Raw genomic sequence first — 20,901 nt, forward strand, 5'->3', positions numbered from 1 at the left:
ACACAACAGACGATGACGGATACGTCTGCTCCAGTGTTGTTTATGTTTGGATAAATCTCGACCTTAAGCCACGAGATCATCGCGAGTAAAATGCATCAAACTTAATCACAACTCTCATTAGAACCCAAACTGTCCCAACTCCTCCATGATTTGGGGGAAAAAACGAACTTGAGGTCACCTTCTATCAACATAATAATAAATCTGCTGGCTACTGTAGCATTGAAGAAGGAGGGCGGGAAAAAAATTCGACACTGGGGAGGGAAACAAGTGTTTTTTTTCCTGGAAATTGAGTTTTATCAGCTGATTTGTGGCTTAAGGAGAACGTCGGGAAAATAATGTCGAGCTTTGTGCTAATCTGGACGGCCTTGTTTTACTTTACTGTTATTGTGGGGATTTGACATTGTTTTTATGGTGATAACCAGATTTCCTACTGCTATTGTTAGACATATTCAGCTTTAGGAAGACACAGTGTAATTTATTTTATCTCAACACTGCACGGGGCATTGATGGGAAACATTATTAGGGCCCGAGTATCGAGTGGTGCGAGAGCCCTATTGGAATGCAAAGGATTATTTTATATATATATATATATATATATATATATATATATATATATACAGTATATTACAATTTGGAGGCCTTAACATGCTCAAAAACTTACCAGTATTTGCAGATACATGCGGCTTGGCGTAAATTTTGATAATTTTGCGACCATGCGAATAACAGTAACAAAATGGCTGAATGTCGCCCCCTTGAATTTTTCAAAATGGCCTCTTGTATTAGGTTTTTCCAATGTAGAGCGATGAAATTTGGGGAGTCGATACCTTGTGCACAACTGCTCTAAAAAGTCTCCTGGATCCATATTCTAAACCCAACAGAAGATCGGGTATTTTGAATTGAATGTGAAATTTATATCAATTTAGATTGGCACCCAAGGAGTTTGTTGGATCCTCCTCAAAATTGGCGAGACTGTTCATGAGACATATGAAATCTAAAGTTATCAAAATGGTGAGTTTTTAATTATGGGCCTGACCTTGGCGGAGTGCTAAATTTGGCCTTTTTTTTTTTTTTTTTTTGGCAACACGGCCAATTCAGTCAAAGACTAAGGTTACATCTACACTACTACAGATAATTTTCTCCAGGGTATTTTGCAGAGTATTTTTATACCACTACGTTTAAGGTGCGTGTAAGCCCTCACCCGCTTCTGCAAGGTACGCCTGCATTTGCGCAAACTACGCATGCTTAGAAAGGAGCAGCCTCACAAGTTACGTCATCGCCCGCGCGGTTTACCTCTGAACCGGAAACTCATTACTCACTGGCGGGAAATGTCGAAATTACTACACCTTCTAGACCAGGAGACGTGAACGCAATTTAACGTATCACGCGGGAGCGAGAGTGAAGGGAGAGCATGCTTGGCTTTTACAAGCAAGCGCAGAGTTGTGATTGAAAGAAATCTTTAGAAAACAACAACGAAAGCCTGACATTACCTGGGATGTTACAATTGATGCTCATTTGCGCTCTCACCACTTGAAAAAAGAATAGAAACATATGGTGTGGCGCTGCGTAAATTTCCTGGAAGCCGCAACCAGGAGTGTTGGTGCATAACAGTGGCGATCCTTGAAGTGGCGACAGTTTTGACAGGCAGAAATGTCATGAAAAAAAATGATTGCGCGCCTCTTTGACTGGGGGTACCCCGCGGTTCACTTTTCGGGCTTTAATTTTCCTCTATGCATTTTTATATACTTAGTTCGGTCAGCATTGAGTTGGGTGGGGCCAGCCCCGCTGCTGGCTGATCGGAGCTCTGTAAGAAAACGCTCAACCCCGCGTAATCCGCGATGGGTCTAAACTAAAAATGGCGACGGTATGACGCCACTCCCTTAGTATCCGATTGTTGTACAGACACGCTAGTCCAGTGGTGTCCAAATTATTCCACATAGGGTCGCATTGGGTGCTGGCAGTGGGTGCTGGATTTCATTCCTACAAAACAAGATGACATCTTTTTACCAATCTGGTGTCTCACAAGAGTAATCAGTTGATTGCAGTCAGGTGCTGCTTGTTTTAGTACAAACTTCATTGGTTAAATTGTCTGTGCTCGATTGGTAGGAACAAAAACCAGGACCCACAGCGGCCCTTGCGGACAGGTTTGGACACCCATACGCTAGTCTATTTTGAGCGGTGGGTAATAGTAGCCAGCGAACTTATCTGTGTGAGTTCTTGCACGGACAAGAGGCAGATTACTGTAGCCAACATGCCGTATAGTCTAACTAATTACACGTTTAAGGCCATTATCCGTCCTAGGGTAGACGTAGCCTAATAACTCCCTGATCCAAGATAATCTTTTTCAATATCTGGCAATGTATGAGAGGGATCTCAGCCTGAACACGACTGCATTACCCATTAGGCGAGGGCCCATTCAGTCCTGCTTGGAGGCCTAGTTAGTTTTGTTTCACAATTGCACGCTTTTGTTTTGAAGGGCCGCGTTTCAACAGGATGCGTAGCGTCGATTTTGCCGAGCTGAGCCGGAGACACGTTACCGTTGTTTGATTTCCACACATTACAACAGAAAGTTTCCAGTGCCAAGAAACATCATATTAAAGGTAGTTGAGTTCTATGCCCTGCCGACCTGTTGCGAGGAATACCGGTCGTCATGGTAACGGCGAGGGAGATTCGCGGATCGGAGAATGTGGTTCTCCACACAAGTTATGAAGGGCATCCAATTCAAATTGACCCCCAAATTGAGTGTAATTTGGAGATTTATTGCTTCTCAGATCCTATTTGTTCAACTTCTCCTTTGGAGTTGTTTGCATGATTAATGCTGGGAATTGTGGGTAATCATCTGCGAGCTCATCAGCGCCTGCTGTTTGCTGCAATTTACTATAAGTGCTAAGATGTTTAAAAAAAAAAAAAAAAAAAAAGGGTAAATTAGCCACATGTCATTCCTAAGAGATTGCAGTTTTTTTTTTTTTTTTTTTTTTTTTTTTTAGACCTCGCTAATTTAAACAGATGATAACCTTGCAGCCACGGATGCACAAGGAACTTAATTCCGTCGCCCCCACGTTTTTTTGTCATCCGTCCAGTTTACCTTTCCCACATCCCAATTTATAGGCCGCTCAGTTTGCAAATCCGGAATGAAAAACGTCAAACAATGGAAAGAAGGAGTAAGAAAAGCTTTTGTACAGACAGAGGGATACTAAATTGGGGGAGGTTGCAGGATGGATGGAGCGTAGGAGGAGGGACCCTCGGGAGAGAGGATGAATGCGGCGAGAAAGAGAAGAGAGACAAGTGTGACGGAGAAACGAGGGGAATGAGGCGGCGTTTTAATCCGCATGTGAGTAAACAAAAAGGATGAAAGGGAGAGGAAGCAGAAAGAGGAAGAGGAGGATTGAAAGCCAGAGGGCACACACATTGATTAAACCAGCCAGCTGATGGCCAACAACACACAAATATTCAACTCATGGCTGCCATTGACGGCAATAGATGTCCGATTCATTTGAACTGGGAAAGCTGAGGATCAGACTTCTATCGCTGTCAACGGGATTGGCGTGTAAATTTTTTTTAGAAGAAGGATACTTCCACTCCACGATGCTGATGCAGGCCCGACGAATAGGGTTCTTGAGCGTGAGGCAGAGCAACGCCCGAGGGGGCCGCGTGGCTGTTGTGGTGGTGGGCTTCTTGGGCTTGGCGCTGTAGTGTTGCCGCTTGCGTTGTGTGGAGCTGGCCGTGGAGATGGGCCCGCCCCCTCCCGCCGCCAGCCCCACCGCGCCGCCCGAGGCCGCGTTGCCCATCATCTTGGCCTGGCGGGCTGCGTCGATGGCCGCCTGCCAGCTCAGGGCGGCGCCCGGCGTGGCCATGTGCTCCGGTGCCAGGCCCACCACTCCCACCACGCCGTGGTTGACCCCGCCGCCATCATGCTTGCCGCCGGGGTGCTCGTTGGTCAGGGCGGGGGCAGGGGGGTGAGGGACGGGAGGAGGGGGGGAGTAGTCGGAGCCTGGAATGCAAAAAACCAAGATAGGACGTCACAAAATTGAAACATTCCAACATTTCTACAAAGCAATTCTTTTTTTTGAAGTTTTGTTAATGTCACTTTGTAGTCATTTGAATAAAAGCCTTTTGAACAAAACAGCATCTCTCAAGGATGATAATGGATCCGTAGCCATTCAATGTATCATTACACCCCTAATACCATAATTTTTGGACTATAAGCCTTGTTTTCCGAAATTTCCAGGTTCGCGGTGAATCAGTAACAGGCACACTTTTGCTCAATAGACGATGTTTATTGATTAGAAAAATGCAGAATACATGAGATTTATTGATTGCAATCCCACAAAAGAAAGCAAACATATAAAAAACAAGCAAACAAATGGTAACGTGATGCTAGATTTGAGTTTGTCAATCTCAGAATCCCCACGTTACGTTACAGCACAACTAGTTGTCCCTTAGAAATGAAAATCGCTTACCGTGACAAACGAGTGGGAAGCCAACAACACTCCTGTAAAGCGTCAAAAGGACAAAAGCCAGGCGATCCATACGTGACCCGCTGGTGGACCTCACTGGTCGCCCGGAAATGTTCGGTTTTTGTAGGCACGCACCCCTCGGAGGCGGAGAGGCCAACTTCCGCCCCTGAGCGGCGCGACCCCGTCCAATCACAAACATTTAAGCTACTTTTGGTTCAGCCCCCTTGAAAAAGGGCTTTTCACATGGGACAAATGAGCAGTGCTGCAACGTAACGTGGGAATTCTGAGATTGACAAACTCAAATCTAGCATCACGTTGCCATTTGTTTGCTTGTTTTTGATATCTGTTTGCTTGCTTATGTGGGATTGTAATCAATAAATCTCATGTATTCTGCATTTTCTACTCAATAAACATCGTCTATTGAGCAAAAGTGTGCCTGTTACTGGTTCACCGCGAACCTGGAAATTTCGGAAAACAAGCCTCTCCTTTTTTCCATCATTTTGAATCCTGCTGCCAAATGCCGTTTCAAACTAGCGGCAGCCTCGTTTGAAGGGTTCAGCGGCAACCCATTCGATGTGTATGTGGGAGCGGACTTCTCGGCGAAAGCGAGCGATGGATTGGCAAGTTTGAATGAATTTGCGCTGGGAGGTGGTCCCAAAATAGAGCCTTGCTTTACTTTCAGAGCGCCGCCACGCTTAAGTCAACAACGCAGCCAATGATAGAGGGGCAAGGGGTACTGATATCTGTTATCAGGCAGTTTCGGCAGATGGATATAAGCAAATCACGGCCGACGAAACCTTGATGAATGTGCTTTTGCGAGCTCTTGGACACTTGAAAAATGACCCTCATAACTCTCCTTGCTAAGCTAAATGGTACTTTGATGTGCATTTGTGCGGAAATGTAGTTCATGGACAACAACAAAAAATGATTCACCCTCTCACCGAAACTAGTAAAACTCCTTGAAATAAGAAAAGTTGCTGTTTTCTTGTGCAACAATGAAAAATAAACACATAGTGTTTTGGACCATACTAAATATGCTTGCCGCTTTTCACTTGCTTGTATCTTTTACATCCATTTAAAAGTGAGATACTTTGCCGGATGACACTAATTGACATCTGTCATAATCATTCAGTAATGCTCATAAGAGTGTCACGTCATAATTATGACGCCGCTGTCAAATAAAGTGTTACCGCTTTATATCTTTTGGTGTAAATACCCCTTAATACAGTGATGACTGCTGCAGCTATTGAACAAATGCCATTTTCGTGTCAAATTTGGTGGGTGGCGGCTTATAGTCAGGTGCGCCTTGTAGTCTGAAAATTAAGGTAAATACGTATTGTTCTTGAGCCCGTGTCCTATTACAGTGGTATGAAAAAGTTCCTGGAATAAATTGCCGTCTTGTAGATCATGCCACAGCATCTCAATGGGGTTTAAGTCTGGACTTTGACTTTGCCACTCAAGAGCGTGTATTTTGTTCATCTGAAACCATTCTGAAGTTGATTTACTTCTGTGTTTTGGATCGTTGTCTTGTTGCAGCATTCAACTATCTGACAGACAGCCTCAGATTTTCCTGCAAAACATCCTTATAAACTTTTGAATTCATTCTTCCATTAATGCTTGCAAGTTGTCCAGGCCCTGAGGAAGCAAAACAGCCCCAAATCGTGATGCTCCCTCCACCATGCTTCACGGTGGAGATGCTGTTTTGATGTTGTTGAGCTGTTCCATTTTTCGTCCACACATGATGTTGTGTGTTACTCCCCAAAAAATTCGGTTTTATCAGTCCACAAAATATTTTGCCAAAACTTCTGTGGCGTGTCCAAGTGCCTTTTTGCAAACACTAAACGAGCAAAAATGTTTTTTGTTTGTTTGTTTGTTTTTTGACAGCAGTGGCTTCTTCCGTGGAGTCCTCCCATGAACACCATTCTTGGCCAAAGTTTTACATATGGTTGATGAGTGCACGGAGACATTTGACTGTGTCAGTGATTTCTGTAAGTCTTTGGCAGACACTCTAGGGTTCTTTTTGTTTTTTTAGCTGAGTATTCTGCGCTGAACTCTTGGCGTCATCTTTGGTGGACTGCTAATCCTTGTCAGAGAAGCAAGAGTGCCAAACTGTCTCCATTTTTAGATAACTTCCCTGACTGTCGATTGTTGAACATCCAGAGTTTTAGAGATGGTTTTGTATCCTTTCCGAGCTTTATACAAATCAACAATCCTTGATCGGAGGTCTTAAGAGAGCTGTTTTGACCGAGCCAAGATACACATCAGACAATGCGTCTCATCAAGACAATTCGTACCAGGCTCTATAGTGGGCAGGGCAGCTTTAAACCACTTATCAGTGTTTGGTCACATACTTAACTTAAATTGTTTGTTAAAAATTGGTGTAAATTGCTCTTTAAGTCTCCTTAGGCAGAGGGTTCACTTATTTTTCCACCACCTGTCATTGTTTGCATGATATCCTCATTAAAATATAAAAACGTATGTTTGGGGGGTTTTAGTTAAAGCAGACACTTTTTTCATCTGTGTGATTTTGACAAAGATCACATTTGATGATGATTTAATGCAGAAAGGTGAGAAATTCCAAAATGTTCGGATACTTTTCATACCGCTGTATGTTTCATTATTTAGCGTAGGCTAAATTTATGCTTCTTCAAAGAAAAAAATAATTTAAAAAATCACAATGTCACAATGCTTGCAAATCAGATTCTTGCTTTCATGTCAAAGCGTTAAAAAAAAAGTCATAATTTGGCAAACTTTTATATGAGGTCAAAGTATCTCTCGTGGTCAGACTCTCATAGTTAAATTAAACTATTTCAGTGTTTGTATATAGAATTTTGAATTCTCTTGTGTTAGATAAACAGCTTCAAGTAAGCACTCTTTGCCTCTTAATAGGAGGACTATAGAAGCGTGCCAGTGAGAACAGGCCTTGAGGAGCAAATTAAAAAGTGGTTCTTAATAAACTGAAATGGCATTTAATGAATTTAAAACACGTGGGAGGAATAAAACCATTCAAAACATATTGTGACTCTTTGTATCACAGATTTTCAATTTCAAACCCGCATTTCTTGACCTCCCAGCGTGTCAACACAGGTAAGAGTGATCCAATAGAAAACCTCCAACATTAGGGGCAAATTGCAGAATGCTCGCCGCAGAGTAAGCGACGGCATTACAATAATCTGAAGCAGATTACACTCGCGCAAAGAGACGCTGTGAATAAAAACCGGAGCGGATCCTTGGAGCTGCCTGCTTAGCCAGATTAAAGACACGTATAATATCCTCTCAGCCCCCCCACTCTCCACCCACTGAATGACACCCCAACAAGGATTGCACAAAAGCGCTCATCCTGCGGCAGATTACGCACATCCCTCGCATTAAAATGCTTCGAAATACTCTAGACGTGCGAATTTTCTGATTCAAAGCAAGTATAAATGTTAAGAAAATCCAACAACGGTGGAAGTGGATAAGAAGTTGAAGTCCACAGTGGAGTGAAGCCAACAGAGGAAAAAAAAAAAAATCAGTGAAGCTGTTATCTATTTAATTAATGATAAAGACTGCCGACAGATTGCTATCACTTCAACACTCTCAAATGAGACACACAAACCCTAACATGTTTCCGTTTTGTTTGTTAGCGGGATAATGCAAAAAAATAAATAAAAATAAAAAATATATTGCTGGCCAAAAGTATTGGCACGTCTGCAATTCTGTCAGATAATGTTCACTTCCTCCCAGAAAATGATTGCAATTACAAATGCTTTGGTAGTAATATCTTCTTTTATTTTGCTTGCTATGAAAAACACAAAAAAGAATGAAAAAAACTAATTAAATCATGATTATTTTACGCAAAACTCCCAAAATGGGCCAAACAAAAATATTGGCACCTTCTGCCTAATACTTGGTAGCACAACCTTTAGACAAAATAACTGCGAACAACCACTTCCAGTGTCGATCAATGACTTTCTTACAATGGTCTGCTGGAATTTTAGATCAGTCTCCAGTGTTTTCTCTCAAACTATTTTCTAGTGCTTTTTGAAGTCACTGTCCTGCTGGAAGACCCATGACCTCTGAGGGAGACCCAGCTTTCCTCACACTGGGCACTACATTATGCTGCAAAATTTATTGGTAATCTACAGACTTCAGAATACCATGCACACGGTCAAGCAGTCCAGTGCCAGAGGCAACAAAGCAACCCCAAAACATCTGACCAGTGAACATTCTTCCAAAACGTTTTTGGCTTAATCAAGTAAGTTTTGGCAAACTCCAGCCTGGCTTTTTTATGTCTCTGGGTCAGAAGTGGGGTCTTCCTGGGTATCCTACCGTAGAGTCCCTTTTCATTCAGATGCCGATGGATTGTACGGGTTGACACTGTTGTACCCTCGGACTGCAGGACAGTTTGAACTTGTTTGGATGTTAGTCGAGGTTCTTTATCCACCATCCGCATCGTCTTTCATTGAAATATCTTGTCAACATCTAGGGAGGTTAGCCACAGTGCCATGGGCTTTACACTTATTGATGATACTGCGCACGGTAGACATGGGAACATTCAGGTCTTTGGAGATGGACTTGTAGCCTGGAGATTGCCCATGCTTCCTCACAATTTTGCTTCTCAAGTCCTCAGACAGTTCTTTGGTCATCTTTCTTTTCTCCATGCTCAATGTGGTACACACAAGGACACTTGACAGAGGTTGAGTCAACTTGAATCCATTTTAACAAGTGTGATTTATTGTCACCACCTGTTATGTGGTGTTACCAGGTAAGTAACAGGTGCTGTTAATTGCACAAAATTGAAATTACTTCAAATTTAGGACCACAAAAACCAAAAACAGTACAATTTTTCTCAGAATTTGTAGTATTGATGTCCAATTGACAACCAAACATGTGGAACGAACCGTTTTGACGCTTGACAATATTTATTCAACTTGTCAGAATAAACATTCAACGGAAAGAAAAAGACAATAATTTTATATTTGAAAATTCAACAGAAACAACAGTATGGTCATAGGCGTTTTTGGACTTTATACATACTTCGGTCAAAACAGGATATATACATTAGACCTGTGCTTCTCTTACTTTGTTACACCCCCAGCCACTGTAAATAGTATAATTTGTCTATATAATTATTATTATGATAAGTACACCTCTGTGTAACATTGTGTCCTTTTTAATATTAAAGAAAAAATATATATAGCTCAACTAACAATAAAGTAAAACTTTATTAACATTGTTTTGTTTGTAAAAGAAAAGACTTAAGGTGCATCGTTTTGCCTGAATCCTAAAGTCACATCCAAACTCTAAAAATACACTCAAGGTACATTTTTTGACCATCAGGGAAAAAAGTAGCATCTTATAGTCTGAAAATTACGGTAAATCCATGGTCCATGCAGCATTTTAATGTTTATTGATCAGGGTAATCAAACTATAAGACTCAAATGGAATTATCTTCTGATATACTTGGTCGATTAATCTCAAGTTAAAACGAGCATGGACCTCACCGATGCACTTTCAAAGGAGAACAACATGACGAGGCTTTAAAGATGAAATGCGCGACTTTTCAGGCTTAACTAACATCACAAAGTTTTCCTCGTTTCGCCACTTCTCCCTCTTTATTGACCGTCAACACTGCAAAGGAAGTAGTCTCTTTCAAGCCCAACTAAGACTTAATAACAATAATGATAAGCTTGAGGGGGCATAATGGAGTTCTTTCAGCCTTTTGGCGAGCAAAGTGTGATTGTCATTTCCTCTGTGCTTCGCATGACATGCCGTCATTATAGCTGTCACCGCCAACACCGCTTTTAAAGCCGATACTATTTTTATCCAATTCATGTGCCATCTCACACGAGCACAATCAAAAGTGCCTGTTCTCGATTTGCTCTGCGCTGATTAATCTCTGACGCGGGTGACAAAACCTACACATTCGCAAATACGACTGTTTAGATTTCATCAAGGTTTTTTGGGAGGGTGAAAAGTTCAATTCCATACATATTGTATTTTTCGGACTATAAGTCGCGATTCTTTTTTCATATTTTGGCTGGGGGTGCGACCAGTGGCGGATTTGGCCATTTTGGGGCCTAAGGCGAACATATCCAGGGGCCCTCTTCATGGGTCAGGGGTTAAAAGGTGAGAAGGGTGTGGAGGAAATATGTTCCGGTACACTAGGGCTGTCCTAAACGACAAATTTTCTCCTGATTAGTCAGCCGACTAGTTTTACGATTAGTTGACCAATCTAATAATTTTCTTTTCTTTTTTTTTTTTTTTTTTAATAATTTAGCAATGAAATTTTTGTTGACGCTTATTAATTCACAAAACCATTTTGGAACACCTAAATTCTTTATTAAAGTACTAATAATCATGTAACTAACACTAATTAATCGCAAATAAACAATGAGGGTAAATGCTGATAGTATTTACTAGTGCAAAAAAATGGAAAGTAAACAGATTCAGAACACTGACTTTGCCTTTCCAACATTATTCAAAACAATTCTTTAAAAAAATTATAGCATTATTATGGTATACTATATACTATACTATATATAATAGTAGTATAATAATTATAATAATTATTCATTGCCAATCATATTTGTCATAAAGAGTGTCATTTGAAAGCTATTCTCAGTGTAGAATCTGTATTCTGTAGTATTTACTCAACATATTATAATATTGATTCTGAAGTATGTGGGATTAACTCCAGAAATCGTTATTTATATGACGAACATGACGTGCTTTTATTTTGAAATGTTCACCAGAGGTACGTTCGCTAAACCGCTAACTGAAAGCTTTACACTGCGTGAAAAAACATTCTTCGTCATTGCTTGTGGTGTCACTAATAGATTTAATTTTTTTTCATTAGCAAATGCTGTTAACCAGCTCTTGAGTGCTATTGTATGACTGATTGGAACTGTACTGCATTGTTTTGCCACAGGGTGTGCTGTCGTGTATTTTATGTTCGGTGTGGAGAAGAAAGTTAAAAGAGGCATTAGCGGCCTGTTCTCAACTTCTCCCTCACTGCACTTTGGCTCTCATGGAAAGAACGTTCGCTCATGTGTTCGAAATAAATGATAGCCGATGTGCAAAGTAGCAAGTGAGCTGTAAAAATAGTGAGTTTAGTGGCGTGAAAAACGCGGGAGAGCTAAGTGAAGCTAACGAACAGCTAAGCGGAGCTAAGCGATGCTAAACGGAGCTAAGCGAAGCTAAATGGCGCTAAATGAAGCTAAGCAACTGATAGTGCATGTGTGTGTGGGGGAGAGATAATATAAATGCATCATTCAAATGGCTTTCTTTTTTGTTTTGTTATTTGTTTGTTTGGTATGCTGACATAATTATACATTCATTCATTTTTCATTTCATTCGTTTATTTCAGGCCATTATTCCTTGTCAAGACAACAAATATATACAGCTCATATAATCGTGTAACAAAAAAAGAGCAGCAAAGCTATGTAACATTACAACATCAACTACAGTTGTGGTCAAACATTTACATACACTTGTGAAGAACATAATATCATGGCTGTCTTGAGTTTCCAGTTATTTCTACAACTCAGATTTTTCTCCGATAGAGTGATTGGAACAGATACTTCTTTGTCATAAAAAAACATTCATGAAGTTTGGTTCTTTTATGACTTTATTATGGGTGAACAGAAAAAAGTGATCAAATCTGCTGGGTCTGCCACGATCAGGAAGAAAACGCAAGCAATCACCTGCTGCTGAGAGAAAATTGGTCAGGAGGGGGAAGATTCAACCGAGAATCACCAAAAAGCAGATCTGCCAAGAATTAGAAGCTGCTGGAACACATGTGTCAGTGTCCACAGTCAAGCGTGTTTTGCATCTCCATGGACTGAGAGGTTGCCTTGCAAGAAGGAAGCCCTTGCTCCAAAAGCGGCACCTTAAGGCTCGACTGAAGTTTGCTGCTGATCACATGAACAAAGATAAGACCTTCTGGAGGAAAGTTCTGTGGTCAGACGACACAAAAATCGAGCTGTTTGGCCACAATGCCCAGCAATATGTTTGGAGGAGAAAAGGTGAGGCCTTTAACCCCAAGCACACCATGCCTACCGTCAAGCACGGTGGTGGTAGTATTATGCTGTGGGTCTGTTTTGCTACCAATGGAACTGGTGCTTTACAGAGAGTAAATGGGATAATGAAGAAGGAGAATTACCTTCAAATTCTTCAAGATAATCTAACGTCATCAGCCCGAAGATTGGGTCTTGGGCGCAGTTGGGTGTTCCAACAGGACAATGACCCTAAACACACATCAAAAGTGGTAGTGGAATGGCTAAATCAGGCTAGAATTAAGGTTTTCGAATGGCCTTCCCAAAGTCCTGACTTAAACCCCATTGAGAACTTGTGGACGATTCTGAAGAAACAAGTCCATGTCAGAAAGCCATCAAATTTAACTGAACTGCACCAATTCTGTCAAGAGGAGTGGTCAAAGATTTAACCAGAAGCTTGCCAGAAACTTGTGGATGGCTACCAAAAGTGCCTAATTGAAGTGAAAATGGCCAAGGGACATGTTACCAAATATTAGCGCTGCTGTATGTATATTTTTGACCCAGCAGATTTGATCACTTTTTTCTGTTCACCCATAATAAAGTCATAAAAGAACCAAACTTCATGAATGTTTTTGTGACAAAGAAGTATCTGTTCCAATCACTCCATCAGAGAAAAATCAGAGTTGTAGAAAATCACTGGAAACTCAAGACAGCCATGACATTATGTTCTTCACAAGTGTATGTAAACTTTTGAGCACAACTGTACATGCCTGAAAAGGAGTGGGAAGAAGAAAACTTATTTAATCCCACCCCTATTCTCATCTAAACATGACGAATAGTTGGGGGTGCTGCTGGCTCCGGTGGCCCAAGCCTTGCTCGTTGGGGCAAGGGTAGCTGGTTGGGGCGGGCCCTACTGGTTGGGGGCCCAAGGCGATCGCCTACTTCGCCTGAATAGTAGATCCGCTTATGGGTGCGACTTATACTCAGGAACGACTTATGTGTGAAATTATTAACACATTATGATATCATTTCACATGTTATTTTGGTGTTTTGGAGTGACACTGATGGTTTGGTAAACTTGTTAGCATGTTCTTTATACTATTTTTATCTGAATAACTCTTAATAGCTATGGCCACGTTTGCGTTCTGCCTTTGGCAATGTGTGTTCAATTGTATTATTGACTTTTTTATATTGAAATGCATGCTTTTAGTTTGTGGCGCTTTCGCGCCCACGTGGGGGCGCACTCGCACTTGTTTACATGAAGAAGAGCACTCACACGCCAGAAGAAGACTGACAGCTACGTAGCTCAGAGTGAGTGGGCGAGTTAGCAAGAGAGAAACACGGCTGCGAACCAACGTTTATTGTTTATGCTTGTAAAATATCTCTACAGAGTCTGTGTGTATCATCTTTTCTTTTGTTGTTGTTGTTGTTGTGTTTTCCACCCGCGATCGGACACTTAGGGCCAGTTGTGTGTTTGTTTGAACGATGTGCTAATGCTAACGAATGCATGCTAACCGTTTATGTCAATCCTGTAATAGCACCTAATGATCATTTATTTACACTGATGCGAACCTGTTTGGTATCGAGGACAAAATTGATTCAGCAAATTATACGGACGTCCAGCATCGTCATTTGGGAGTTTAGCTCGCTGTATAGCCAGAACCGAGCCGTAGCGTCCTGGTGAGGACAGTATATTCGCATTTCGTTGTTCATGCACTGTACACTGTACATTGTATAACGCGCACCCCAGTTTTACCTGTAAAATCTAGGGGAAATTCTTGTACCCGTGTATAAAGCGCAACCTAATTTTAGCACCAGTAAATATGAGTCTTGTGTCTCGAACTTTTATAAAGTACGCAGTTGCAGCATTTTTTAATCCTTTTGTCAAATTTTTTTTTTTTTAAATCGAACATTAATTTTCTGTGGTAAAATTGCTCACAGTATACGATAATTTTCACAAAGTAAGGAGTTGTAGCGAGTTTTAACAGAATTCACCAGCGGAACTAATGTTGGAAAGTTGTGTAGTTCCCGGGGGGAAGAGTTTAGTTAAGCCGGAAGTAAACAAATGTCCCGAAATTTGCGTGCAAGACAAACGTTATTATTTTGTGAGTTTCAATGTAAATAAAACAACGCGGCTTGGCTCAGTGGTTCGACACTCTTCCTCAGACTCCTGTCCTAGCTAGCCACATGGTCAACATTTATACGAACCGGATCGCCGTATACGTTCTCTTCAAGACAACATCGCCGTGTGCCGGCATGTTGCATAGTACAAAAAAACATAATTTTATTAGATGTGAAAAATATCATGAAAACAATTATTTACCACATGAAACTTGATAATTATATCACTGTCGTTTGGATTAGGTAATATTGTGCTGGTCCATGCTTACAATGGAACATGAATCATGATGAATTTTTTCTGTCTCCGTCCCTGTACCCATGAATAACGTGCACCCATGATTTTACGAGTAAATTTTGGGAAAAAAAGTGCTGGTTATATTCGGGAAATTACGCTAAATTGCCTTTCAAGATGACATATCTCTTCTATGTGTTGGATTATATCAAGTACATTTCCCCCAAAAATGCGACTTATACTCCGGTGCGACCAGGGGTGGAAGTGCCGGAACTCCCCGACGTGAAGGTCGCCACGGAGCCAGAAATTTTGTTTATTTATTGTTTTCCTTTTTGGGAGGGGAGGGGGGGTGAATCTCCTAAAACTACTGAAATGCAAAGAAAATTGTTTTGGCACAGTTATTTCTATAACACATACAAAAACTGATTTTCATTCAAATTTGAATTTTTTCAATGATTTGCAAAATATAAGTGAACAAAAACAGCAATAACCCCAACCTCCATCTCCTAATTTTTATTTTCCCTCATTTCCTCACATACTAAATGCCAAATCTCAATTTTAACTACTTAAGAACATAGGATGTATATTAAAATTTAAGTTAATGTAAACATTTACTTTAGCTTTTTTTATATAATAAAGATATAAGTAACATAAATTCAGAAAAATAAGTACAAATGACATATTATGCAGAGTGAAATGGAATATATTTTGACGATCGCGCAAACATTGACTTTTTTAAATCATAAGGAAATGAATAAGGAGCCCAACATACTAGTAAACAAATATAAGTCCAAAGTGCAGATTGACAGCTAAGATGTTCTGAACCTCCCCATCAGAGCAAATAAAACTAAATATGATAAATAAGCCTCCTCAACTCTTTTCTTGCTCTTAAAGATTTGATCCATTTTCTGTTGCATTAACCTTTTTTTGTCGCATCAATTCAACAAGTTTTTTTTTTTTTTTGCTGTTCCAGAAAACATGCACAATCAGAGCTAACCATCCCTGCTGATCACATAATCAGTATGTCAATACGGAACAGCAATCTGGCCCTGAAACTTATACCGGAACTGCGTTTCGGCCCTGATTCTTATACCGGAACTGCGTTCCTGACCGTTCTGGCCCACTTTCACCCCTGGGTGCAACTTATATGTTTTTTTGTTGGGCATTTTATGGTTGATGCGACTTATAATCACGTGTGACTTGTAGTCCGAAAAATACGGTACTTATTGCCGCTGATGGAATTACAGCAAAACCGGAAGATTATTGACGTCCCTTCGAGCGTTGTTTTACCGTTTCGCAGCCGTTTCGGAGAATTGCACATAAACTAGCTGAGCGCTATTCATAAATCTAGGTGGGGAGCAGGGGTCGCGTTAACCGAATATTTTCCGTCGTTGACCGTTTTTTTAAAACGGTGACGGAAAAAACTGAAGTCCGTCCGTCATTTTGACAGGTTGCAATTCACACCCCAGACCACAGGGTAGCGAGTGAGCATATTAATTAGCTATTGTCTCTCTTAATGCATGACGTCGTTGGCTATTCTGTCAGAATATTGCAGCGTCACCGGGGTCTGGCGGCAGCACTGTGATTGACACATCAACGCGAGGTTCTTATTGGTGCACCCGGTGTGCCAGCGCGTCATCCAATTGGTGGACTAGATTGCCGCCTGTGTATAGACAAGTTTCCGAGGTACTTCCGGTTTACTTCCTTATGTCTTCCTTCCCCTTACGTTTCCGCCTGTTTACCATTGAAGTCAATGGCGGTGGAATCGAAGTTGGAAGGTCTTTATACAAGATCCCGGGAATGTTATTTTGATGTAGGCGGGTGGAGAACCAAGCCAAGGCCTCCATGCTTCGTACCATGTCGATTTCCAAACCATGGGTGCTCGTACTCGTCATACAGGAGGGAGGGAAGGAGACAAAACTGACAGCTCCTGAAGTCATGCCCCCGCTGTTATGGAAGGTAATGTGCTCTAAAAATACGAAACCTAAAATCTGGCGCATGAAACGACTTGTTGCCTTTGCTATTGATATTACGATGATGATTGTAATTACGAAGTTTAATCATTTTTACAACAACTAGCTTCTGCTACTGCTGCTAGCCGCCTGTTGCTAATCGTGTTTGAATGCACCGCATAAATCCAAGTGTTACAAGTTTTTATTCGTTTGTTTACAGCTGGGAAACACTGTTATAAAAGGGAAGACAACTTGACTTGTACGTTGATGGACATATATCAAACATATATCGTTTGCGTTCCACAATGATGATGACAGCTCGACTCCCGGGAGAGGCCGAGAGAGAGGCAGGAATTGTGACAGACGGTGGTTCGCCGAGATCGCCGTGATCCAACTACGAACTTGTGAACGGTAGCATCTTTAAATATATGCTATTGGAGCTGGAATTACCGTGGACGGGAAAAAAGCACATCTAAATGCCGCCGAGGGTCTCCGTGATGTCGCTATTTGTTCACGAGGCTCCGGAGCTCTGCGGTCTGTGACTGGTAAAAATAGATTATGACCAGATTTTTATGACCCTGTCAGTCAAAATGACAGACAACGAAAATGTCTAGCGCAACCTCTGGTGGGGAGATGTATTATAGGACAAGAAAGCAACTTTTGCAACCTTTAGATTCATTCAAGTGCACGTAAACATCGCGCCGAATGCACATAAATAACTATGTTCGCTCAGCGGGCTCATTTTCTGGCCCAGAGAAGTCACCTGCGCCCTTCGGAAAACTCACACAAACAATGGAAGACACACGAGCACCTCTAACCTGCAAACAGCACGACAAAAGTAAACAGGCCATGAGGCACGCGTGCAATTTAAACAAACATTTAACGTTTCTAATGGACAAAGTGAAGGTCTATTGTCAATTTGCTGCACCGGCACAATAAACGGCCTTCCCGTTTATAAAAGCGGTCCATTTCCCAACATCAACAAAGAGTAGCATTAAGCGTTTACTGAGTGAGGTCAAGAGTCGATGCGCCTCGCTTGTGAACGCCACGTGGCTCTATTCATGAAACATGTCAGTCAGAGCGTGCGTGGCGGGCAAACAAATGTGGCGATAAAGTCCGAATTGAAACAAGAGGAAGGTTCGTTCACGTCGCGCCTTCGCGCCGACCTCCCGCACACATGTAGCCACGCGCGCACAGGCAGCAGATATTAATAACTCCTTATTAATATTCATCTGCAGTGAAGAGATGGGAGGCCAGAGTAACCCAGATAGCAGCCGTCTCGCTCCGCGTGCGCATCATGACTTTCACTTTACTGCGACGACGCCATCGTTAAGCGCTGATGAGACGTTCTGATGGTTTGCGGGGAAAGTTGAAGGGAGGCCACAATCGACATAAATGGACTCAGGTCGTACAATGGAACTGAGTGACTGGGATAGACATCCAATCCATTTTGACTGGAAGGGTTGGCAAAGATAAGTCGCTTCCAGCCGCTCTCAGTCAAAATGGATTGGACTTTCACAGATGGACTATTTTATTCCTATTTTAATGCATACACTGCACTGCCCTCCCTACACAATACCATCACAGTTCTGGGTAATGGCTGCCAGTTGGGGACCTGGCAACCACAGTAATAGGGCGGTAGGTGGGTCCAAGGGCGTAGGTTTGCATAGGGACGGTAGGGACATAACACTACCAACTTTTCAGGATGCTCCAATGGTCCCCACCAACTTTTAAGCAAACTAATGTGCATTATATAATTTGTTCAGTTTTATACAGTCCCTATCAAAAGTCGCTTATCCATTTTGTAGAAACAATTGCTAATAACCTGACTTTTAATAATTCAATTGGTTTCAGAAATGGCTCACATGAAAGCTAAGAGCCTCCCAAATGATGTTGAATATACAAAAATATATTTGTTTGACAGAAAAATGATTTATCATTTAATGAAGATATAAAGGTCAAATTTTGGCAAGACAAAAGTTTTGCCGCCTACAGAAAGTAGTGTGAAAATTGAACAAAAAATGTACTTCAAATACAAAAAAAAATGTACATAATATAAGCAAATTAAGTAGTGGTGCTGTGAGATCCAAATTTAATATTTTGTTTCATTATTTGTTATATTAAGGATTCACACAATTGATGAAATCATCAAGGAAATCAAAGAAAGCAGTCTTGCATGCCTCCCAGAGTTCATCAACATTCTTGGGCTTCTTCTTCCATGCTTCCTTTTTCATCCTGTTCATGTCTGGTGACTGGACTGGCCAGTCTTGGAGAATCTTGATCTTCTTTGCCTTGAGGAACTTTGAGGTAGAGATTGAAGTATGCGATGGAGCACCATCCTGCTGCAGAATTTGTCCCTTTTTATGGTTAGGAACGTAAGAGGCAGCTAAGATTTGTTGATATTTCAGACTATTTATGTTGCCTTCCACCCTGCAGATCTCTCGCACACCCCTATACTGGATGGAACCCCAGACCATGATTTTGCCACCACCAAACTTTCTGAGTGAATCTCGGATCCAAGCGGAATCCAGTTGGTCTCCTGGAATTTTTGTGGCGACTGTGGTGTAATTCAATGGAAAATTCCTCAGAAAAATCCACCTTTTGCCACAAAACAGTGAAGTGACCTTTATGTCTTCATTAAATGACAAAAAAAAATTCAGTAAAACATATTTTTGTACATTCCCCATTTGAGAGGGTCTTAGCTTTCATATGAGCCATTTCTGAAACCCAATTGAATAATTAAAAGTCAGGATATTAGTAACTGTTTCTACAAAATGGATAAACGACAAGACTTGTCAGGGACTGTAGGTAATTTAAATTGTATTCCCATATGTTGCAAGAAAAGCATTGACACTCCCATTATTAAGTGAATTATTTTCATTATGTTAAAACTTACATTTACCCTTTTTCACTTGCTGAATGTGCTGGTCCATTTTTTCCCCCTTCAAACACACATTTGATTGGCTGATGACTTCACCCGCCCCTTTCACACATGCATGCTCACACTTGCACAGCCCCTATGTCGACAACATGCCGCCTCCTCGGCCCTTTCGAAGAAGAGGGGAATAATTTTTTTTTTTTTTCTTTCGGCCTGCAGCAGCCACTGTAAGTAATTTCAAAAGACACCAATGTTGTGGGGGTGGGAAACACCACTATTTTTGCTACTGAAAGTCCGACCTGCGTCAGAGTTAGCATAACATTAAACTGTATGAACTTGCTAACCTGAAAAACTAAAGTAGGAAGCTGCTTAGAGAGAAGTGTCCTTCTGTTTGTTTTCTACTGTTAACATTAATTACATTGAGAAATTTAGCGAACTCTGCTGGAAACTATAGAACCAGAAATACATGAGCAAGATGCGAGAGAGAGGTGTTGCATAAACTCATACGTTTCTTATTCAACATAACATACACGCAACATAACCATAATTAAATATGTACATTAAAAAAAAAATCTTGGGATGCTGTGAGCGATCCACACTAGCGTTGCGGTCGACATTGACATAATGAGCACCCCTGATTTAGCCTATCAATTACCTAAATAGGTTCATATTCGTGAGCAATGTAGCCCTGACCCCCGTTCACCGAATCTGTTTGGTCTTATTTATGTCCCATGACGAGCAAAAAATGTACTTGCAGATTATGCTGTTACACTGTCCCTTCCAATGTTGAGACCAAACCTACGCCCTTGGTTGGGTCCCACACTTTTCTTAAGGCGTGGCTCCCAGGGCGCGGCCTCCTTTTCGCATTGACCGCCAGTTGCGGCGGTGGGTAGGGTCAGGGTTTCAGCGCCTGCCTCTCTTCTACCCGGGCATCCTCCTTGGGCCCCGGCGCAGGTCACCGGCTGAATGCCGGTGGGTCGGCAGGTTGTCACCCACTCTTGGTGGGGATCCTGTCCTTCCCCGGGCCTTGCGGCCCATGGGAATCCCTTGGTGTGCCATGGCATCCCCTCATCCTTTCGCTGAAAGCCGGTTAACGGGGGTGTGGATGGTCCAGGGGACCACCCTGGTTCCCGGGGGGGATGGTGGTGGCCCCCTTGCCAGAGTTACGGGAGGATGTATGGGCCATGCTGGCTTACCCCTCCGATTGACCGGGGAGGGGTCATGGCCCTGGGGCGGCCTCCGCACCACATTTCACTTGTCTGTAGGACTATTACACGTCCGATGG

General features: G+C 41.8%; 2 protein-coding genes across 3 annotated transcripts in view; both read right to left on the minus strand.

Moving 5' to 3' along the window:
* The window catches only part of cacna1c (calcium channel, voltage-dependent, L type, alpha 1C subunit), a 241,530-nt gene that overhangs the window by 136,401 nt on the left and 84,228 nt on the right, over positions 1–20,901 (minus strand). For both annotated transcript variants that reach the window (XM_057855351.1, XM_057855352.1), the window contains exon 2: positions 3,571–3,988. In XM_057855351.1, the coding sequence (XP_057711334.1) occupies positions 3,571–3,988 (418 nt within the window). The remainder of the gene's footprint in view (positions 1–3,570; positions 3,989–20,901) is intronic.
* yeats4 (YEATS domain containing 4) overlaps positions 3,855–20,901 on the minus strand; it is a 120,802-nt gene continuing 103,755 nt past the window's right edge. The window contains exon 8 of the mRNA XM_057855354.1: positions 3,855–3,988. The gene's annotated coding sequence lies outside the window, so the exon portion shown is untranslated. The remainder of the gene's footprint in view (positions 3,989–20,901) is intronic.

Source organism: Corythoichthys intestinalis, chromosome 13, assembly GCF_030265065.1.
Source record: "Corythoichthys intestinalis isolate RoL2023-P3 chromosome 13, ASM3026506v1, whole genome shotgun sequence".
Taxonomy (NCBI): Eukaryota; Metazoa; Chordata; class Actinopteri; order Syngnathiformes; family Syngnathidae; genus Corythoichthys; species Corythoichthys intestinalis.